We start from the raw sequence: 20,775 nt of genomic DNA, 5'->3' as shown, positions 1-20,775 counted from the left end.
CCTTCCTCAGTGATTATCTGGTTCACCGTCTGAAGGTTTTCTTGGGTAAAATTGTTTACATACTCAAATTTCAACAAGTATTCCTTCTCAACGTCAACTATGCGCTTCAAGCGTAGCTCTTCAAATGGCAGCCAAAACCATTCATTCCAACCTAAGATGTGTGGCCCAGTAGAGGCAGCAACCTCACCATCCAGTGAATCTCCAGTAATTGGAATTGATTTATCCCCTTCTTGTTCATTGGTTGAATGGATACTAACAGCCAAATGAGTGTCAAAATGATCGTTGATGGGAGATGTTGTCTCGGGCTCGGGCATGGAGCTGCTCAAAGTTTGCAAATCACTGTCTTCAGGCACATTCGATTTTTCCATTTGATCATTGTCTCCAACAGACACCCCAACGATTGGTATTTCCTTGTCTTCAACAATTGGAGTGTCCATGACTCCATTGCTACCAGAATCAGAAGATTTGTCATCATTTTCATATCTGGTCATTCCAGCCTCAGAAACAGTCTCCACACCTTGTTCACATGTTTTCCTCTCATCACTTGAAGGACGCAAACGATTAGACAAAACCAGCGACTGCAGCCGGTAGTTCCAGATGAGAGCTTGAAGCAGAAGTTCCCACCTCATGCGGTTTAAGCGGAGCAGTCTGTGCGAAACATCATCTATGGTTTTCGCTTTGTCAAACGAGTTCCTGATGTTTTCCTTTTTGTAGAAAATAAGAAAGTGTCCCAGAAAGGATGAATAGATATTAGTAAGCTTGTCTCTAGAACTTAACATAGATAGTTGTATACCGTATGCAATTGTTACAAAGCTAGCTAACCTCAAATACAAAACGCTCGTGATCCAGCAACTCCTCAATGTTAGAAAGGAGTTTGTGTGCACAATGATAGCTGGGATCTGAATTTTTGAATTGCGATCTTAGCCTCTTTAGAAAACCACCAGCGTCCTCGAACAAGGAGATCCCTTTAGTAAATACCTGAAGAAGAATATCAAAACAATCAGCACAAACTGATTATTAATTTAGCATACTTTAGGCCAGACCTCATCTCAAGCAAGACATGTTATTTGGCAGAAAATGTAAACTGAAAAAAAGGCTAATGATGCCAAATTAAATCAGCGATATTTGTTTCTACCACCATGTATGAAGAATATAGCTACAACACTAATAACGCAGAGTAGAGTAGAAACTTACTCCTTCAAATTCTTTCTCAAGCCAACCCGCTTTTATCAAAACGCTAGATACCATCTTCATGGGTGGCAGAGACACTGTGTAGGATGCGACTTGGGAGTAACTGAGAATAGCAACCATGGAGCCTAATCTGCAGTGTATACAAGTTTCAAGATATATAATTAAAAATACAAATCTTAGTCCCAAACTATTCTCCAAGGATATGTGGATGTCACATCTCGAAAGCCCATATTATAGAGTAAATAGATCAAAAACCATACCCAAAGAAGTGAAGGAAGTCCCTGTCGAAAGAGTGTCCACAGCTAGACGATCTGTTCAGAAAAGTTTGCTGAGAAAAACTGAGCTCCAAAAACTTTCCAAATGACAAGCTACGAGCAGCAGTCGATATCAGCACTCTTTTTGTGGACCTCCGAGACACATTATTTGGTTTACACTTTCCACAACGGCTCCACATCCAGATTTTTCCTTTTCCCTCACCAGACAGACATTTCGTTGAAGGAATTCGCTTGACTTCAATTGTTAGTTGCTTATTGTTATGAGCATAATAGTAAAGATGTGCTTCCGGTATTCCCTCGCACGTTTGGCATAGGTTTTTCTGCATCATAAACAGTTCCATAAACTAACTTTGAGCTACTAACACAAATGAACCGTGGCAAAAGAACAAAACAGCATTTTATTTTAAACTGAGAAGAGCAACGGAGTCGAACCTGATTAAACATATCGCGCAGGAATCTTTCCAAGGGAACATCGAAGTGCTTGTAAAACTTTATGTGTGAAAAATGCCTTTGGTCACACATTATCCCCCTGAGGGCATTCCTCTTAGACACTAGAACCAATATACTCTGAGACTCCAAGGTGCTCTCAATATCATTCTCTGTTTGTGACCTGTCTCCATCATCTGAACTCATATTTACTGGGATCTCAGGATCAAGTGACACAGCTTGTTTAGTCTCATCATTTTCTGCAGTATCTTCCACAGATTCACTTATCGAATCAAGGTTACTGATATTTGATACATCTGTAACCACAGAAACTGGAACTGACTCCTGATTTTGAACAAAGCCTAAATATTTACTTAATTTGGCAGACAAAGTTGAGAACCCAGTGAAAATAACTGGATTATATGGCTCGTGAGAGAAGACATGATCTCCATCTGGTTCCCTGTTCTCATCTTTCTCACCATCTGCATCCCCATTTATCAGAATAGATCGTTCATCGAATCCATTCGACAAAGGAATATCAACTGTTTCAAAGGCAGATTCACCAGGAGAACGGGATAGTGGAAACTTTTCTATTTGCATAACACATGATGCCGCTTCCTTTGTAAAAATGGTTGAGAACATTGTATACCGATCAGCTAGGAAAGAAGCCTCCAGCATTAGATGATATGCCAGGATAAATGAATACTGTACTACTTCTTTGACCTTTTTCAAGCTATCGCTGTGGCATCCTTTAAGTAAAATCTGCCACATATCAAAAATTCAAAATCAGATAATCATAGGTAGACTACAACAAACTCTAAGGTCAATGTCACAAATTCAAATTTTTGAAAGAATTAGTCAGTTGATACTAGGAAACTACCATGATACACACAACATGTAATGTAGCATTTCATCATACTCCACAATAAATCAAGCACTCACCGTGCAGCCAAGGCGAGTAGGGCAACCCTCTAAAAACATCAGCGTTTTAGTTGGCTTCTTCTCGGCTTCACCCACCGCATTATGCTCCTCGACAATTTTCTCAATGCGAAAGGAATCACAGTGCTTTAACTTCTGACCAGACAGAGAGTCAACTGAAAAAATTGGTGAACCAATACATCGAGAAATTCTCTGTAGACGGTGGAGCTTCATGTCAAACACCAGAGTGACCCCTTTATCAAGAATAGACTTTTGGATATCACGTGAAACAGACTTTTCCACTAGCATGACGTCAGGCTTGGTAGCTTCTATAATATCAACAACAGGCTTCACATACTTCACTTGATAACCTTCGTCCTGTTGGCAATAGTAGAAATAAACAAATAATTCAGAAACTACAAAATGAAAGCTTTCAAACTGGTGAATGCCAAGTTATGTTTCTCCCCCCTACCTGATTCACTGATTGGAGAGAAGAAAATCCACTTATTGGATGGCCTAGTACTCCTTCGACTAACATTATTTTAGGATGCTCATACTTAGTTGCCATGTGTTTAAGTGCAGCATGTTTCTTGAAAACCAGGCCTTTGAAAACTTGACTGCGAAAAAAAAGAATCAATTATTAGGAGAGTACCAGTAGATGGAAATTGAATAAAAAAAGCATATGCAATTTTTATGAACATCAAACAATGCAAAGTCTAAGCAAACAACGGGTAATTGTAATACCTGTCATTGAAAGAACCAGTTGCTATGCATTTCACTTTGATGTACTCAGTCGGATCAAGTGCTTTACCATCAATAGCTGGCTTCAAAAGTGAAGCAGCCTCCCAACACAACCTAGCAACAATCTCGAGCCAGTATTCACCTTCTTCCATAGAGAACCCAGCCGACTTAATAAGCTGACTAACAATGAACTTAAACTTTGAATGTGCCTCCTCAAGCATTACTCTCCGGGTTTCTTCATAAAAATTTATCTTCTCACTGCTTCCATCTTTAGAATCCCCTAACAAACTTGCTTTACTCCACTCAGAACCATCACAGCAATCATCATCATCATCAGCAAAAACTCCGTCTTCTTCATCTTCAGGATTTTCCGGTTCAGGAGGCTCCCAAACCGGAACATCACTATCATCTTCGCGATCCGACAAGAATTGCACATTCTCAACACCGTCTTCTTTCGCCTTCTCATCCAAAATGTTAAGAATATCACTCGGCATACTCTTGGACTTACGCTCTAAACGCTCCACCTTGTGCTCCTTCGTACACTCCACATCTTCTTGACTACTATGACTTGAACACTCATCTTCATTACCCCTAACAAAGATTAAAAAACACAATCTTAATCAACATACTGTTTAAACAAACATTATCCAAAATCCAATATAGAAAAAGTCATATTTGTTTAGTCCTTTACCTATCATAAGTGTATCCATCAACCGAACACTCACCTGATAATAACAATACACAAACCAATTGATCAGGAAACAACATTTACGGGTTTTGAGTCACATACAGAACAAGGAGAATCATTGAAAATACCTGAGAGAGAGCGTTCACTACTACTGGACAAAGAATTAGAAGGCGTCATCAATGGAGTCTCAACAACAACAACTTTTCTAGTTAACAAACCAGTCTCTTGCGTCTCGCTACGAGATTCAGTAACACCACCACGGTCCACTGGACCAAGAACACGAGAAGTAGCCACCTAACTCGAAACCAAAGAGAGAAAAAAACGCGTAAACGAAACAAATCAATCACCGTCATCAATTAAATCAACCACCAAATCACAAATCTTCGAAAAAAAGGAAAACAAAATATCGACCGACGGAGATATGATATGATGATATCTCGAGTTTGCCATAAAACAAAGAGACGCACAGATTTCGGGGGGGGAAAGATCTAAAGATTTTAGGAAAATTTTATAAAACAATTCAGATTTTTCAAATCTCTCCACACAACTCTACTGAAGAAGAACCACGAAAGGAAAAAAAAAATCAACAATCCAGGAGTCGACGCGGCCAACAGTGAAATCGATTTTCAAATTTGAGTTCGCCGGAGAAATTAAACAAGAAGAAGAAAGGAAAAATAAAACAGAGAGAGAGGGAGAGAGAGATGAGAATGACTCACCGCGGAAAGCAAAAGAAGAAGAGATTTGAGAGTTTTAAAAGGTTGGAGAAACCTAAAACATTTACAGATTCTTCTTTAGTATTGTGGCTTCTTAGTGAAACAAGAAGAGAGGAATTGAAGTTTTTTTGTGTTTGAGAGGAAAATGAGAAACGGAGTCGACGGTGATGAGAAAGAAGAGAGACCAAGTTTTTGAAGAAGAAGAAGAAGAAGAAGGAAGACAAGGAAGAAAGAAGAGAATAATATTTTCATTTTATTATATTTTAAAACCTGTGGGCTCCACTTTCCTCCTTTCTCCTACCATTCTTCTTTTCCAATACAATAAAATAAAATAAAAACTTTATTTCAATTAAAATAAAAATAAACTTGTGACATTTTTTTTTCTTGGTTTTTTTTTTTTTTGTTAAATTTTTATTTATTTTGATCTTGACCGTTAAATCTGTTTACATACATCTAAAAAGACACACAAAAAAAAATGAATAAAGTGAAATTATAATAAAAGATTATGATTATTTACGAATAAATTTCTAATATGGCTATTTTTTTACTAGTTAATAAAAAGTGAGATGAGTAGTCACATTTTTTTGAGTTCTATCTATATGAATAGTTGCTTCGTTTGTCTCTCTCTCTTTCTCTCTAGTCTGTTTTCTATGCTTTTTGACTAAATAAATTTCCTAAATTCAATGGATATACATAGTGCATGTACGTATGATCAATGAAGTATATGGCTGAATGTGTTAAAAAAACAGGATAGTACATATATTTTTAAGAATACAAGTAGATTCGGATTTCTTTTTCTTTTTCTAGTGCATTTTTTATTTGTATCAACAATTTTAAAAACAACAAAAAAATCGGATGATACTAATAACAAATAAATTAATAATGTAAGGCGTTAAGTTGTATAGATTTGTTCGTATTACCTAAAAACAAAAATTACAGAGCAAAAGTTCAAATTACAGAACTAAATTACTAAATACCAAAATAAAATTAGCCGTTGGTCAAAACTCATGGCGTGATTGTTATGAATGATAAGACATTACAAATGTATAGCCAAACTTACATGATTTTATAATTTCGAGGCAAACTATTTTATTAATTTATCAAATTATTAATTTACCAAATTTTATATTTAAAAAAATTTATTTAGATTTTTCTTAGAAGTATTAAAAATCAGTGTAATAAAACCCAAAATTATTAGAAATAAACTCTAACAACAAATAATGCAAATTTAATGACTAAAAAAAAAACAAGAGTATAGTCATATTCACTAAATTTTCTTAAATATATATGTATATGTTTTGATAAATGTATATAGTTATTACTTTAATTTCTAGTATTTATGGACCATGTATTTACAGAATTTTAAAAAAAATATTATCGTATATGTAAAATTTTACATTGACCCAACTCATAGCCGAAATAATTTATTAATTTATCACATATTAATTTATAGATATTTAAAATTGATAATTAACATATATATATATATATATATATATATTCTTATATTATCATAGTTGATGAAATCCTTTTTAAGCATCCTTAAAGATGAAAGATACAATGAAGAGAGTATAAATAATAAGAAATTAAATAATTGCTCTCAGTCTCCATATATGTGACTTTTATAAATAGTAATTCTTTTTTACAGGTGTATAAAAATGATGTGTATAAATATAGTTGTGATGTATTATCATGGTTAATGGATATGTTCTACTACTTATTGCCAAATGTTGGTAAATTCAAAGGCTAAATACCAAAATAAATTAGATGGTTGTCCCATATTATACATGATTTTATAAAATTGTAAAAGTGTTACAAATATATAAATGAGTAAATATGAATATTTTCATATGTTTTTAATTACTACTTATTGCCAAAAGTTTGTAAATTCAAAGGCTAAATACCAAAAAAAAAAATTAGATGTATAAATATGTTTAACTACCTTGTTAGCATCATATAGGAACATATGCTAGCTATAGTAAGTATTTATATACAATGATAAATACTAACGAACTAAACTAGATGAGTGTCCAATATCATCATTTTATAAATGGCATATATATATATATATATATATATATATATTTCATATGCTTTTGACCAAATAAATAATCATAATGACTATCCAAACTTCAATTGATACATAGTGTGCATGTACTATTTATCAAAGTAGATGGGTGAATGTGAAAATTAATAGGCTATAATTTTCTGAACTACTAATTAAAAAGTTAAGCATTTTTTGGAAGATTGTACAAAGTTAAAGTTAGAGTAAGACCATACATTTTTACATTTTCTAAATACAAAAGTTACACTACAAAAATTCAAAAAACAACACAAATATATATATATATAGTTACGGATAGTTTTAAAATCAACATCTAAATTACCTTTATATGTGTATATATATATATATATATATATTACCTTGTTAAAAATTTAATCATACATCAAATTTGTATTAATGATGATAATTTTCTATATTTGTAACATCTTTATTCTTTGTTAAAATCACGGATTATACCTGAAAAAACATCTATTTTTTGGATTTAATATTTTCTTTGGAATCACTTTATTCTAGCTTTTTGTCTTTAAACAATGCAAAAAAGGTAATAAAAATATTTATCTAATTATATTCACTTATATATCTGTAATGATTTTTAAATTATAAACATGTTTTGTAATAAATAATCGCCCTAGTAATCTACTAGCCAGAAATGCTATAACAAATAATAGTAATTTTCATTTTCATTATTATGTTCCTAATTTTCTTAGAAGTGCTCTTCATTACATTATGCTTAAATGAAAACAGTCGTTAAAAAAACATGTTTTGTAATAATACAAGTTATTACTTTGTATTATTTTGTTTACATTCCTTGAAAGATTAATGTACAAGAATGTGTAAAATCCAAAATCCTAAATATCAAGGAAAAAATGTAAGGTCTACATAAAATCTTAGATATCAAGAATTTTTCTATAGCATGCCTAAGTTTCATAATTAGGAAAGACGTTTCAAACCTAAAATTTTTGTAGAGAAGAATATATTTTTGGTGTATTATCATTATTGATGGATTATGTTTATCTTGTTGGTAAATTCCAATATATGTTTATTCCATTATAAACATCTTACAAAGAAAAATTAATGTTGTAAGAAAGAGATTACAAATACAATGCTAAAGAAAAAAAAATAGATTGTATATTTATTTAAGATCATGCATAACTTTTATAAATAGTAAAAACGTTACGAAGATCTAAATTAAAATATATCAACATAATTTCTCTATGATTAGTGAATTTTATCGACATAAATTTTAATTTTGCTAAAAATTAAAATTATCAAATGTAGTTGTGAAACAAAAGTTAAAGACTACAACTAGTTTTTTTCCGTCAAAAGCTGATTTGTATTAATTTGGATCAAAGTGTGAATGATACAAGGTTGGAGATAACCATAAAGGCATTTCAACCGAAGAAAAATAGAAATCACAATGTATACAACCAAAACGTGCTAAAACATGAGCAGCTTCATTACATGATCTTCGAGCAAAGACTACAAAATAGTTATTATTATTTTTGTAGTTTAATTAACGTTTCTGTTAATTTGTATATATTACTCATTTTTAAAATTGGTAATTATCTTGTCATTATTTATGTAAATATAATTGATATTAATTTTTCAACTCAAAATTCACTCTTTCAAAAAAATTCATAAACCATATAATTTTTTATTAACGTCGAAAAATGAATTATATTGATGAATTAATGTAAACGACAAACAATTGGCTTGAAAGCCAAAGAGGTGGTAAAAAAACACCTGAGTTGAAATTGTTTGTACTACAACCAAAATTTGTTAGTATATGAGTGACATTGTTACAATTTCAATTTGAAAAAACAAATTAAGACCTTTGAAAACACGATCCCTAGTAAAGTATGTCTTGAGTGACTCTCTTAATAGAAGTATCGTAGAAATTTTTATTTAACATCTTAGTGAGTGTGTTATTATTGTCTCCTTCAAAAATAACATTGGTGACTCCTCAAATCCAAGTATGTTGTATTGCCGCTACCAAGGCGTTCGCTTCTGGTTTCGTTGGAGATTATGCAAATCCTAAAGCGAAAGCTCCCCACCCTTGTGAAACTTCATCTTGATCATGTAGTATCTAACCACATTTCGCTTGATTAGTAATTGGGTCGAAAGCAACATCATAATTACATTTTGTAAATTTAGGTGGAGGTCTAGTCCATTTTGTCATTGTCCATTGAAGATCAGGTGTCATAGCTTGTTGTGTACGTTCCATATAACAAGACCATTCTCGAACATCTGATTTAGCACGTATAAATATGTTTTGTGTAGTTTCATGTATACCATTAAATATAAAATTGTTTTTTGGTTTTCAAAAATAGCCGCAGTAAAAGATTCACAGTCTATAGAGGATGAGTAAAGAATATGAGATGGAATATTTGATAACTTCCAAATTGATTCAGCAAAAGGGCACAAAAAGAGGATGTGTTTAATGGTTTCATTGTTTTGAAAGCATCATGGAAAAATTGGATCTAAATTCATTTCACGAGTAACTAAACGTGTAATAGTAGGAAGTGATTTTAAGAGAATCCGCCACATAAAGTGTTTAATCTTTGGGAGGATATTAAGTTTCCATATTTGACGCTTAAGCATAATTGATCCATGTTGGATGCACGGAAAATCATTTGTTGGTTAGGGTTATGCATAGAAAGCCAATACTCCGACTGAACTATATAATCGCCTGATTTGTCATAATGCAATATAGTTTTATCTAGAGATATAGTGCGTGCCAGATAGGTATTGATAATGTGATTGATCTTCATCATCAATTTTTGTTCTAATATTATCATTGTCCCAATAATGTAATTGATCTTCATCATCAATTGTTGTTCTAATTTTGTCATTGTCCCAATAACGAAAGGAATCCCTTGAGGAAATGAAATCTTCGAGATGTAAGTTTTCATCATGTATTGAGCTATATACTGGTTTTGGAGGGTGTGTATTTGTTGCATTGTCATGATTCACACGAACTCTTTTGCCATCGCCAACAATATAACTATAACTAAGTTTTATTATTTTTAGCCCTTCTAAAATAGCTGTCCAGCCATAAGATTGATTAGCTCTCTTTTGCATTTAAAATGTTGTCATCTCTATAGTATCTAGCTTTGAAAACCTTTGCAAACAAAGTATGAGGCTGTTGTTTTAATCGCCAGGCTTGTTTCGCGAGTAGAGCGTCATTAAAGTTGAAGAGGTTCTTAAAGCCTAATCCTCCCTCTGACTTCTAATGTTGTAGTGTATCTAGGTTATCCATGGATTTCTCTATCTTGGTTGTCTTTGCCCCACCAAAGTTTTTGAATGATTGATTCAATCTCTGATAGAATTTCCATTGGTAACTTAAAACAAGACATTGTATAGACATGCATTGCTAGTGCTACAAATTTGATTAGAATCTCTTTACCAGCCGGGGATAAATAACGTCCACGCCAGAAAGCTGTTCTTTGTTTGACCTTGTCTATAATATAATGAAACATTTCACTCTTTTTTTACCAAACTGTTCTAGGAGGCCTAGATACTTACCACCTCCACCATGGTTTGGAATTGCAAGTATAGTTTTGAGCCTATTATGTAATTATCCTGGCACCCTTGATCTGAATGTTATCAGTGATTTGTTGGTGTTGATCTTTTGTCTAGAGTAGTATTCATAAACCTCGAAATCCTCTTTTATTGTTTTACAATTTTGAGTGATGGTGGGGAACTCCATTTCCTATTCTAACACCTCGAATGTCTCCCTCTTTGACTCTTGTTTTGATGATGTGACTCATTATATCTGCATAGAGTATAAATAAATACGATGATAATGGGTCTCCTTGACGTATACCTCTTTTCAGGGACAACCATATCATGGGGGGAACCATTAAGGGTGTAAAATAGTTGCAGCGGTTGGGGCAGACAAATCCGTCTGCAGAGTATACCGCTTTTTATTTACCATTCATCAAACTTGTCCGTAGTAGTGTGGTCCAAAAAACAGAGATAAAACCGCAGCGGACCAAATACGGACCGCTTTTGCATACAAATAGAGTTATACCGCAGTGGTTTGTTGTCCACACTAAAAAAAGTGCCGTCTAATCTGCAAACGGATTTGTCTGCCCCGACCGTGGTAACTATTCAGACCCTAATTAGAACTGAATAGCTAACAGATCGAATTGAAGACATAATCCACTCTATCCATTTTGTTGAGAAACCAAATATGCATTGTAACCTCTAAGAAGTTCCATTCGACTCTATCATATGCTTTGGTAATATCTGTTTTGATGGCCATATAATTCTTTGATACTTGTTTTCTTGATTTTAAAGAATGCATTACTTCATGGACGATCATAACATTGTCAGTTACTAATCTCCCTGGTATAAAGGCAGCTTGTGTATTAGAAACAATAACATTTAATGGTTTTTTAATCTATTGACCATGCATTTAGAAATGATTTTGTATAAGTCATTGCAGAGTGCATTAGGCCTATAATTTGATAAGGTTGTTAGTTCAGTAGTCTTTGGCATCATGCAGATGTTGGTGTGGTTTATACCGGATTTCATGTAGTTAGTGGCAAAGAAATATTTTACTTCTCTTATTATATATGGACCAATGATATCCCAATAATGTTCATTGAATCTAGCTGTGAGGCCACCAGACCCTGGGGCTCTATCGTCGCCAATATAAGATATCATCTCATATATCTCTCCATCTGTAAATTTGTTAGTCAAGTCAGCATTTATCTGCATGTCAGTCTAGAGGGGAAGTCGCCAAAGTCAACCAGCGACAAAGGTGTCCTATTGGAAGTGTAAATGCTTGTGAAGTACGTTTGAACATGATCACCTATCATCAGTGCCGGCCTAGCAAAAAATAGGGCCCAATACACAACAATTTTTAAAATGGATTTTATAAGTAAAATTTAAAAGTTGAGACAAAATCTTAAAAGTTCATAAAATATAGGCCTATTTTTGCAATAATAAATAGATAAAGATTTAAAATTGAGACCAAATCTTAAACTTTTTGAAAAATAGAGCCTATTATTTGCAATAAAAATATTTAATTGGCCCTAACTCTTTTGCTAAAAATTTCAAGAAAAAATGGAGGCCCAATACTTTTGTATCGTGGGATGGGGCGGGTCGGGACTGCCTATCTTTTGGTCTCCAATGTAGAGATTGTTGTTTGAATCTCGTATACTATATATGTAATTTCTAGCTTATCTAGTTTTTGTGCTAGCATGAAAAAAACATGTGTTACGATCACCCAAATGTAACCACCAGTTTCTGCTTTTATTATGCCAGTAAATATTCTTCATCTCGATAAGCCTTGCTAAGTTCTTCTTGAAGTCTTGGTATGTCGCGTCGATGTTTTGTGGATGCTTGTCATAGCTCTATTTAATTCCTTTTGATAATAGTTTATTCGTTTTGCAGAATTCATATTTGCAACATGTTTCCTTTTTGTCATCGTTCGTCTACAAATATTGATTTGGTCACTAATGAAGTAATAGCTATTTTGTTTACATGAGTTTTAACCATTATCGACTATTTGAGCGAAGTTATCAATTTCAGTAAGTCGTGTATCAAAAGGGAAAGTCTTTGTGATAGGATGTTTTGGAGGATTGATGGTTGTAAGGATTGGTTTATGATCAGAACCATTGAACTCCAAAAATTCAGCTTCTGTAGAAGGGAAAAGAGAGGCCCACTCAGAGTTAACCATAACTCTATCTAAACAGCATTTGACAGTGCAATTATGTCGCTCTCCTATCCAAGAAAACATATCTCCTTTTAACTTGAGGTCAACTAAATAACATACAGAAATCATGTGATTAAATCTTCTAAACGTCCATTCTTCTCTTAGAGGTCCTCCAACTTTCTTTGAGTTACAAGTGATCTCATTGAAATCACCTTATTTCATTCAAGGGTCACTTCTAGTTGTGCCTAAGTTTTCTAAGTAATCCCAAAAGAAATGTCTTTTTTGCTTGGATTTGGATTACCATAAACACCCGAAAAATATAAAGCATTAAGATAAAAGTTGATATGAACATCAATCATATGTTCATCCTGATACAATTTAAATGTAACCATGTAAACTAATATTGAAAAGATTTTGTATATATATATATATATATATCATATTTAGAGATTAATCATTTTTTTTTGTTTAATTATGGATTTTCTTGATTTTAGATACACTTATCTAAAAGAATTTTTAATAGGTGTTAAACAATCATTCACCTTAGTTCTCTCTAGGCACAGAAACCAAGGTGGCCGCCGCAAGCCTTCAACCGCATCTTCGAATGACCATCCTCTGCTGGATTTTCATCAGTCCTCTTCCGTGAGAAGCCCATATGCTTTCTCTCTCGGAATATATCTCCAATTTCCCGAAGAACCTTCCTCTCTCGAGAGAAAACAAAATTTGATCACCACAAAATCCCATATTTGCAACCGCTCGCTGATGCTATGGTGTTTCTAATTCACCAGTGTCCTTCCACCGTCCTCCTACCGCCTAATCATAGTTTCTCACCTATCTCGGGTCCGTCCAAGGATCGCGAAGGACAGTTTCTCTTTTTCTGTCTGTAGATCTTAAACACCGGCGGCCCTTATTCCCATCTCCATTTCTCGTGTCAAGATTGTTATGTTGTCGGTGGTGGGTTCTTCTTGTCTAAGGCCACCAGATCCGGTGTTGCTGGTGAGTCTTGTGTCTCCTCTTGATCCGCCGAAACCACCAAATCTGCCAGACCCTCTCGATGAGTAAACTTCAACTTGGCCGTTGTCGTCCTTTGGCTTGCGTTATCAATATGAACAGTTCTATGGTGAGTGGTATTCTCTCCTCCTCCTCCTCTCAGCCGCAGCTCCTCTGAAGCTTGGCTCGTTCTCTTTGCTTATGGTTAATAGTGTTTCAGAACCAGTTTGTCTCCTTGTTTTAAAAATCGGTCTAGGCGGCCGTGTAATTGCCGGTTACATGATAGGCAGCTCTCTGCCGCCGTGATTTGAATCCAATCGGCCAAAAAATCGGGAATCAAAAAAAAATTAAGGTTTTTGATGTTCTAACTATGATTTTTGTTGTAAATCAATCATATAAAGGCTAAAACTATAAGAATTAACAAAGTAGAAAGAAGAATAATTGCCAAGAAAATGAAAACCCAGCTTAAATTAGGGTTTTCATATCGAAATCGATAAGGAAGAAGATGAGGACATTTTCGTCATTTTGTATTCATTAATGAAAAATCGAGAATAAACAAAAAAAGAGGTTGGTGAGGCTTGAACCCATGAACCCTGGATTTTATGTGCCACTGCACCACCGACGAATCCTAACAACATGTTACAATTTTACTATATTATAGATGTATATAGATAAAACCCCTAAAACTAGTCTCCGATTTAAATCCGATTTTTCGATTAATCGCTAGGCTCTCACTCACCGCCCGACTAGCGCCTAGCGATTTCTAAAACAGCGGTTTGTCTTAAGCTTGGATCTATCGGATACTTCCTCGAGTTTATCGGATACTTCTCCAGCCTCTCATTGCTTGCTGTTGAGACAAGGTCAGTTTGTCCCCAGGTTAGAACCACGGTTGTTGGTTCGTTTTCTGTCCAATTTCGGCGGAATTGTTTCATCGGATACTTCTCCGATGTAACCATACTTGTTTCCGTCTAGTCTAAAACCATTTCTGTTAGTTCAATCTTTGCTCAGGGTCTGTGTATGAGGCAGATCTTTTAACGTCACAATGTGTGGTGACTATCTCTTTACCAGTCGATGGTTATGTGTTGATTGCTACTTCTTTCATAGGTGTTCTTGTGATAGTTAGTCTTGATACTTCTCCTGGTGTCCTATCAAACTTTTTCAAGTTTGTGTCTCTATGTTTATCTTGTGGTTCATTTGATTTATCTTTTCAATCTGCTATTCGGGTGTGTCCGAATATGCTCTATCTTGTATGTTTCTCTTTCTAATATAAGTTTGGGTGAAAAAAAATTAAGATGTCAAACAATATATATGAATTAGTGTTATAAAATAAAATTATTTATCATATTGTTCTGACAAATAAAACGTTATTTATACCTCGATTCTGCTACTCATGAACGCATATATAGAGTGTGCATTTTGTGTGATGTCTTATGATAAGGGCAGTCAATTAAACAAGGGAGAGATAATATTATGATTACAAGCTTATAATTGTATACTAATGAATATGATTAATGCATAGAAACTTTTTTTTGTTTTTGGTCAATAATGCATAGAAACCTATTCAATTTGAAAACTATGTAAAAAACATAATATAAAGTGGTGTTATTGGATTTGCTGCATAAACGTTTAACAAAACTTGTACCATCTGAATTCAAAGGAGATATTTCATTTTCTGCAATTAAGATATATGTTTTTTAAGTCATTTAACTATATACATAAAAACAGAAAAATAATATCAACAAATTAAACGGATCTGCAAAACTATTCTAGGTTGATGATAAATCTTTAAAGAAAATACACATTACCTATTAAACCAAACTTTCATTTTAAATGTTTCTATCTATGAACAAAAATTATTTATCTTATCCTATATCTATATTATAATCAATCACGACATGTATATACAACAAATATTCAACAACAAACATTATTTTATAGAGCAATGATTCAATCGTTGCAATCAAATGCAGAATAAATTCAATCATTGGTTTGGTGATTCACTGATTTGTGATTAGTGAATGAATATACGTTTTGAGGGGGGAACGACCATGATCCATTATGAACGTAGCTGGTCTATAGAGATCTCACCACGTAGCTTGACTGACTAGGATGGTTTTGAGAGATCAATGGTTGAAACGAGAGAAGAAGAACACGACTACCTATCAGCACAACACGTGGCAGACCGATGCTTGTACGTCGTCATTTGTAGCCTTGGCTTATTGGTCCGTGTCATAGACGGAAACTTCAGTATTGTATATTTGTATTTATGTTTCTCGTTTTGTCCAATATTAGAGTGTACTCTTTTGGTAAACTACGTATATAAGATTATTATGTCATCCGTTTCTTCATAGATATCCTTGTGTCAATAACTTTCATTCAAAGAAATAAATTAATTAATAAAAACATGAAAAAGTGACTTAGTTATATTTTTTATATTTTAAAATATGTTTTTATCTTATATATATTATCAACTTTTTAACGGAAGAAAAATAATTTTCTTTTACTAAAAATACATCAAAATGACATAATATTTACATGAAACTATCTTAAAAACGAAAGTTATTGTGAATCAGAGTTAAAGAACAATGCTTTTCATATTATACATTAGAAAATATCAACTACAATCACTTGGATTGTTAATTTCATTGCTTAGTATAGTGATTCATAATGTATTATATTGTATATATCCGCTGATATTGAAAATATATATTTTAATTTGCAATAGGATAATTAATCCATTAAATTTGTAAAGATTGATACATCTATTCTTACACATTCATGTTCGGTTGAAACCACATTACAAGTGAATTATGTGTTGTTGATGTGTGACAAGAAGGAAAAGTGTTAACGAGAGAGTTCAAAATTTTAAAGTTTTTGCTACAATCCGAAAATGTTGGAGATTCCTGTCTTCAACATAAAAAAAATGGAGCCATGTTACCCATCACGCCAATTTTATAATTCTTGTCACACTTCAAGACAAAACTATTGTCTTTTCTCGGTCCTTATTATATATATAGTTTCAATCATTTTTGTTCTCGTGGTAGAAAAAACAACTACATATTCTCTATAAGACTATAACACACGCCCATACTTTAGCACTTGAACGATGATAATAAATCAGAATTTTTAAAAAATGTTTGAATTATGTTTAGATTTTCTGCATTTGTTTCTAGTTTTCTATATAAATGCATATTTATAATCACACATGTTAAATGTATGTTCTTATTTATATAAAAATGCATATTTATAATCACATATTAAATATAAATGCATAATCATAATCACATGTTAAATAAGAAAAATTGAAACAAATTTCTGTTAAATATATGCATATTTATAATCACATGTTTATAATAGGAGTTTATTTTATTTTATCATTATGTTTGCTTTTGAAATAATAAGAATCTGAAATGAAAAAGATTAATTTCTTTTCTTACAAATTTCTTTTTCTTTATTTTAAATTTGATATATTAAGACTAACAAAGCAAATCTATATATACATTTTTGGAGACATTCATGAAATAAAACCTGAAGTTCAAAACTATTTACAAGTATGCCATTTGCATTTATATTTTGTTTATAAAATTTAAACGAAAATATTAAAATTGATTTACCAATTTTGGAAAATCGGAACTGAGATTATATACATTAATTACTGTTACAAATCTAATATTAAACACAATTTTCCATAAAACTGGGATCCTAATTTACTCACTCTGTAGTTTTGGAAACAAATTGATTACATAATTATTATACTTTCAAAAAGAGAAATATTCTCACCGTAATAATTATGTTATACATAACTATAGCAAGAGACTAAAATAGTTTTGGAAACATAATAATTAATGTAGTTATTTTTCTAAGGAAATATTTCAAAAAATTTGTATTCTTCTTATAGTTGCCTAACATATAACTTTTAATTAAGTTTTCTAAATAATAAAATATCTTAATTCCGACTTTTAAAATACGAAAATAATAAAAAGTTACACAACAAATAATTGTGAATTTTCATAAGGATGGTTTTCATTGATAAATACCTAAGCTGTTAAGATTACTGCACAAATCTTTATAAGAATATCTTTAAAAACCATCTAACTTATCTAACAAAAAATAATCTAATTATTCATAAAGTTAAATTAATTGTACTGTAATATTCATTTTTGACTATTTGGTTTTCTAAATATTATTTCTGGATTTTAAAATAGTACACGTAATAATATCACTCTGCATGTATAAGAAAATTTGTGATTACGGGTTATAACCAATGATAAACTGAATATAAATATATATATACAAATAAATATAACTTAATTTTTCAATATTTTAATTTTAAATAATGGGCCCGCGGTGAACCGCGGGTTAAAATCTAGTCTTATACAACATCAAAAATTTTAAGTTTGGATTTTCCTATTATGTTTCAGCACCAGTGGAAAAGTTTGTTAAAACGCAGTTTAGAAACATAGCATTTGTTAATTTTCAAATGTTCAAATTATAGATGAATTTAAGATAAGGTAATAAAAAGAAGAAGAAATAATTGCATGAGATAATATTTAGAAGAAGTGAATTCAAAATTTTTTTGATTATTTAATGCTCAATCAGAAAAATAATCATATGATTGGTTATTCTAAAAATGATATTAAAAATTGTTAGTGGTATTAATCTATACTAATAAAAAGTAGGAGATATAAGCTCTTTAAGGGGTCCACATGAGATTTAAAACAACTAATAGGGATTAGACATGTCATTAATTAATATTTTTTAAAATTCCAGAATTTTGTATATTCAGATTTTTTTAATAACAATCGGGATCAGACATCTCAATATTTAACATTTTTGAAATTATGTAAAATTTCTATATAAAAATACGTATAAATAAGTGAATGTACAACGTCCCACATCGGCTAGAAATTTTTTAGACAATGGCTGAGAACCATTATAAATAAGACTAATATGCTTTCAACTATGAATGAGCAGGAAACTTGATTTATCAGGCGTCCAAATTTTAAAATTTTAAAAGTTTAAAATATTTTAATTATCTATACTAATAAAAATTGGAGCTATAAACTCCTTACGGCGTCTACATAGGATTTTAAACAACCTATCGGGATTCGACATGTTACTAATTAACATTTTCAAAATTTACAGGATTTTCTATAATATAATTTTTAAAACGACCAATCAAAATCAGATTTCTCAATATTTAACATTTTTGAAATTATGTAAAATTTTTATATTAAAAAACTTATAAATAAGTGTATGTACAACGTCCCACATTGGCTATAAAATTTTTAGACAATGGCTGAGAACCACTATAAATAAGACTAATATGCTTCCTACTACGAATGAGAAAATAGGCAATGATTTTGGTCTTAGAGTTTGATGGGTTAACAAGTTATTAAGTAGAAGAATGTGAGAAAGTAGATGAGGAAGAGGAAGAAGAAGAGTATAACGAAGAATCGGACGGTAAAAGTAATAATGATAATTATCATGAAATTTTGACAATAAAAATGACGAGAAAGAATATGAAAAGTAAGAAAACAATGAAAAAAAACATGAAAACATAGATGGTGGTTGTCAATTAAATATGAGAAAACAAGATTAATTCATGATTAAAAAAATGTTTTGTTTGTTTGGCCGTAAAAAAATGGTTTAGTATATGCAAGGTCACCAGTTCGAATGTCCGATCTGTCTCTCTTGGACGTCTAGTTAAATCCATGATTCTTTTGATCAGATTTGATTTTTTAGCACAAATGATTTTTAAATTTTTTTAAATTTTGGTGTATCGGAAATAAAAATTTGGCCTTAATAGTAATTTAAATTTTTCAATATAATAATATTTCATAACTGTCATCAATCATATATAATTTGTACCAAAATATATCAAATAAATCCACATGTGGTTCAAAACCTAGTATTACTAAAGATTGATAGCTATTAGTCATATTCTTCTATGATTTGAACGATGTATGATATATTTCTGTAAAAAATATTAGTTGTAGTGGTTACTGAAAGTCATAAAAGCAGATTAACTATCTAAATAATTTTCGTTACGCTGGAAAAATTGACATTGCAAATGCATAAAAACTAAGTTAAAGTTATGTTTTCTGTTTTTATTTTTTTTGAAGCGTAAAATTACGTAACAGTAGTTGGAAAAAAATGATAAAAAGTCAAAAATCCGAAGACTCCAAACAAAAACATAGTCACATTTATTTGGTCGGTAAAACTGAATATCCTTCGAATGATTCTCTCTCGTGTATACTTGTGGACATGCTTTAAAAACAAATAATTTACTATTTTTCTGTATATATTATACACGTGTATAAATACAATTATGAACTGATTTTATTGTTCGACTCGAGAATTTAGTTGCGAGACCAAACAGATTGTTAGGTTCGATTTCGTTTCCTGCTGTTCCTGCCTTCCACTTTTAGGCAGTTTCATTATCTAAAATTTTCATTTATTTGTTTCATGCCAAAAAGAGAAACAACAAATAAGTATCTTTCAAAGTTAATTAAAATAAAAGGAAAAAATCAAACGTTTTGCGTAGGAAGATAGGATAACACTATTTCAACTTGGATTCTTAAAAGTGAAAAAATCAGAAATTCCAGATTAAGATGTTTTATGTTGACTTTTTAAAATATCTTGTGCCATTTCCACAGTCTCTTATATATGTAAAATCAAAACAAATTCATTAATTTGGGTCATTTATAAAATTTAACAATCCTGCAAGCTGCATCCATTTATCTTCTTTCTTCGACTATTGACCATGTCTTTTTGGATTTTCTTCAAATCTTTCTTTTTCAATATTGGAATGCCGAATTTAATATAAATAAAGTTTTTATTATTGTTTCTGTGTTAAAAATAGCTTATTTGTTAGTCAAATAACATAGCCTGGTCTTAACTTTTAAGAGTGAGAGTAAAATAATTTAAATACATAGCAGTTTTTTTTTTTTTGTCAAAAATTAAAAACAGATAAGAAATTATGAAAATAGAAAATGGCCAAAACTTTGTTCTAACTTCTAATGTTTGATTTAAGCCTTTAACTCTATATAAATTAAGCATTCATATTTGTGTTAGATTAGATTAATGTAAGAAGATACAAA

General features: G+C 31.7%; 1 protein-coding gene across 1 annotated transcript; it reads right to left on the bottom strand.

Annotated features, from left to right (window-relative positions):
- On the bottom strand, positions 107-4,592 carry LOC104743780 (putative 1-phosphatidylinositol-3-phosphate 5-kinase FAB1D). Its single transcript, XM_010464826.1, has 12 exons — positions 4,587-4,592; positions 4,368-4,533; positions 4,243-4,276; positions 3,555-4,142; positions 3,283-3,427; positions 2,835-3,188; positions 1,899-2,654; positions 1,452-1,786; positions 1,195-1,321; positions 823-978; positions 183-704; positions 107-118 (listed from the first exon to the last, which is right to left on the bottom strand). The coding sequence occupies exons 1-12, from the start codon at positions 4,590-4,592 to the stop codon at positions 107-109; spliced, it is 3,201 nt and encodes a 1,066-aa protein (XP_010463128.1).

The sequence above is a fragment of the Camelina sativa genome, chromosome 14 (genome assembly GCF_000633955.1).
Source record: "Camelina sativa cultivar DH55 chromosome 14, Cs, whole genome shotgun sequence".
NCBI lineage: Eukaryota > Viridiplantae > Streptophyta > Magnoliopsida > Brassicales > Brassicaceae > Camelina > Camelina sativa.
Note: the sequence above shows the minus strand (reverse complement) of the source record. Positions and strands in the feature narration are given on the sequence as shown.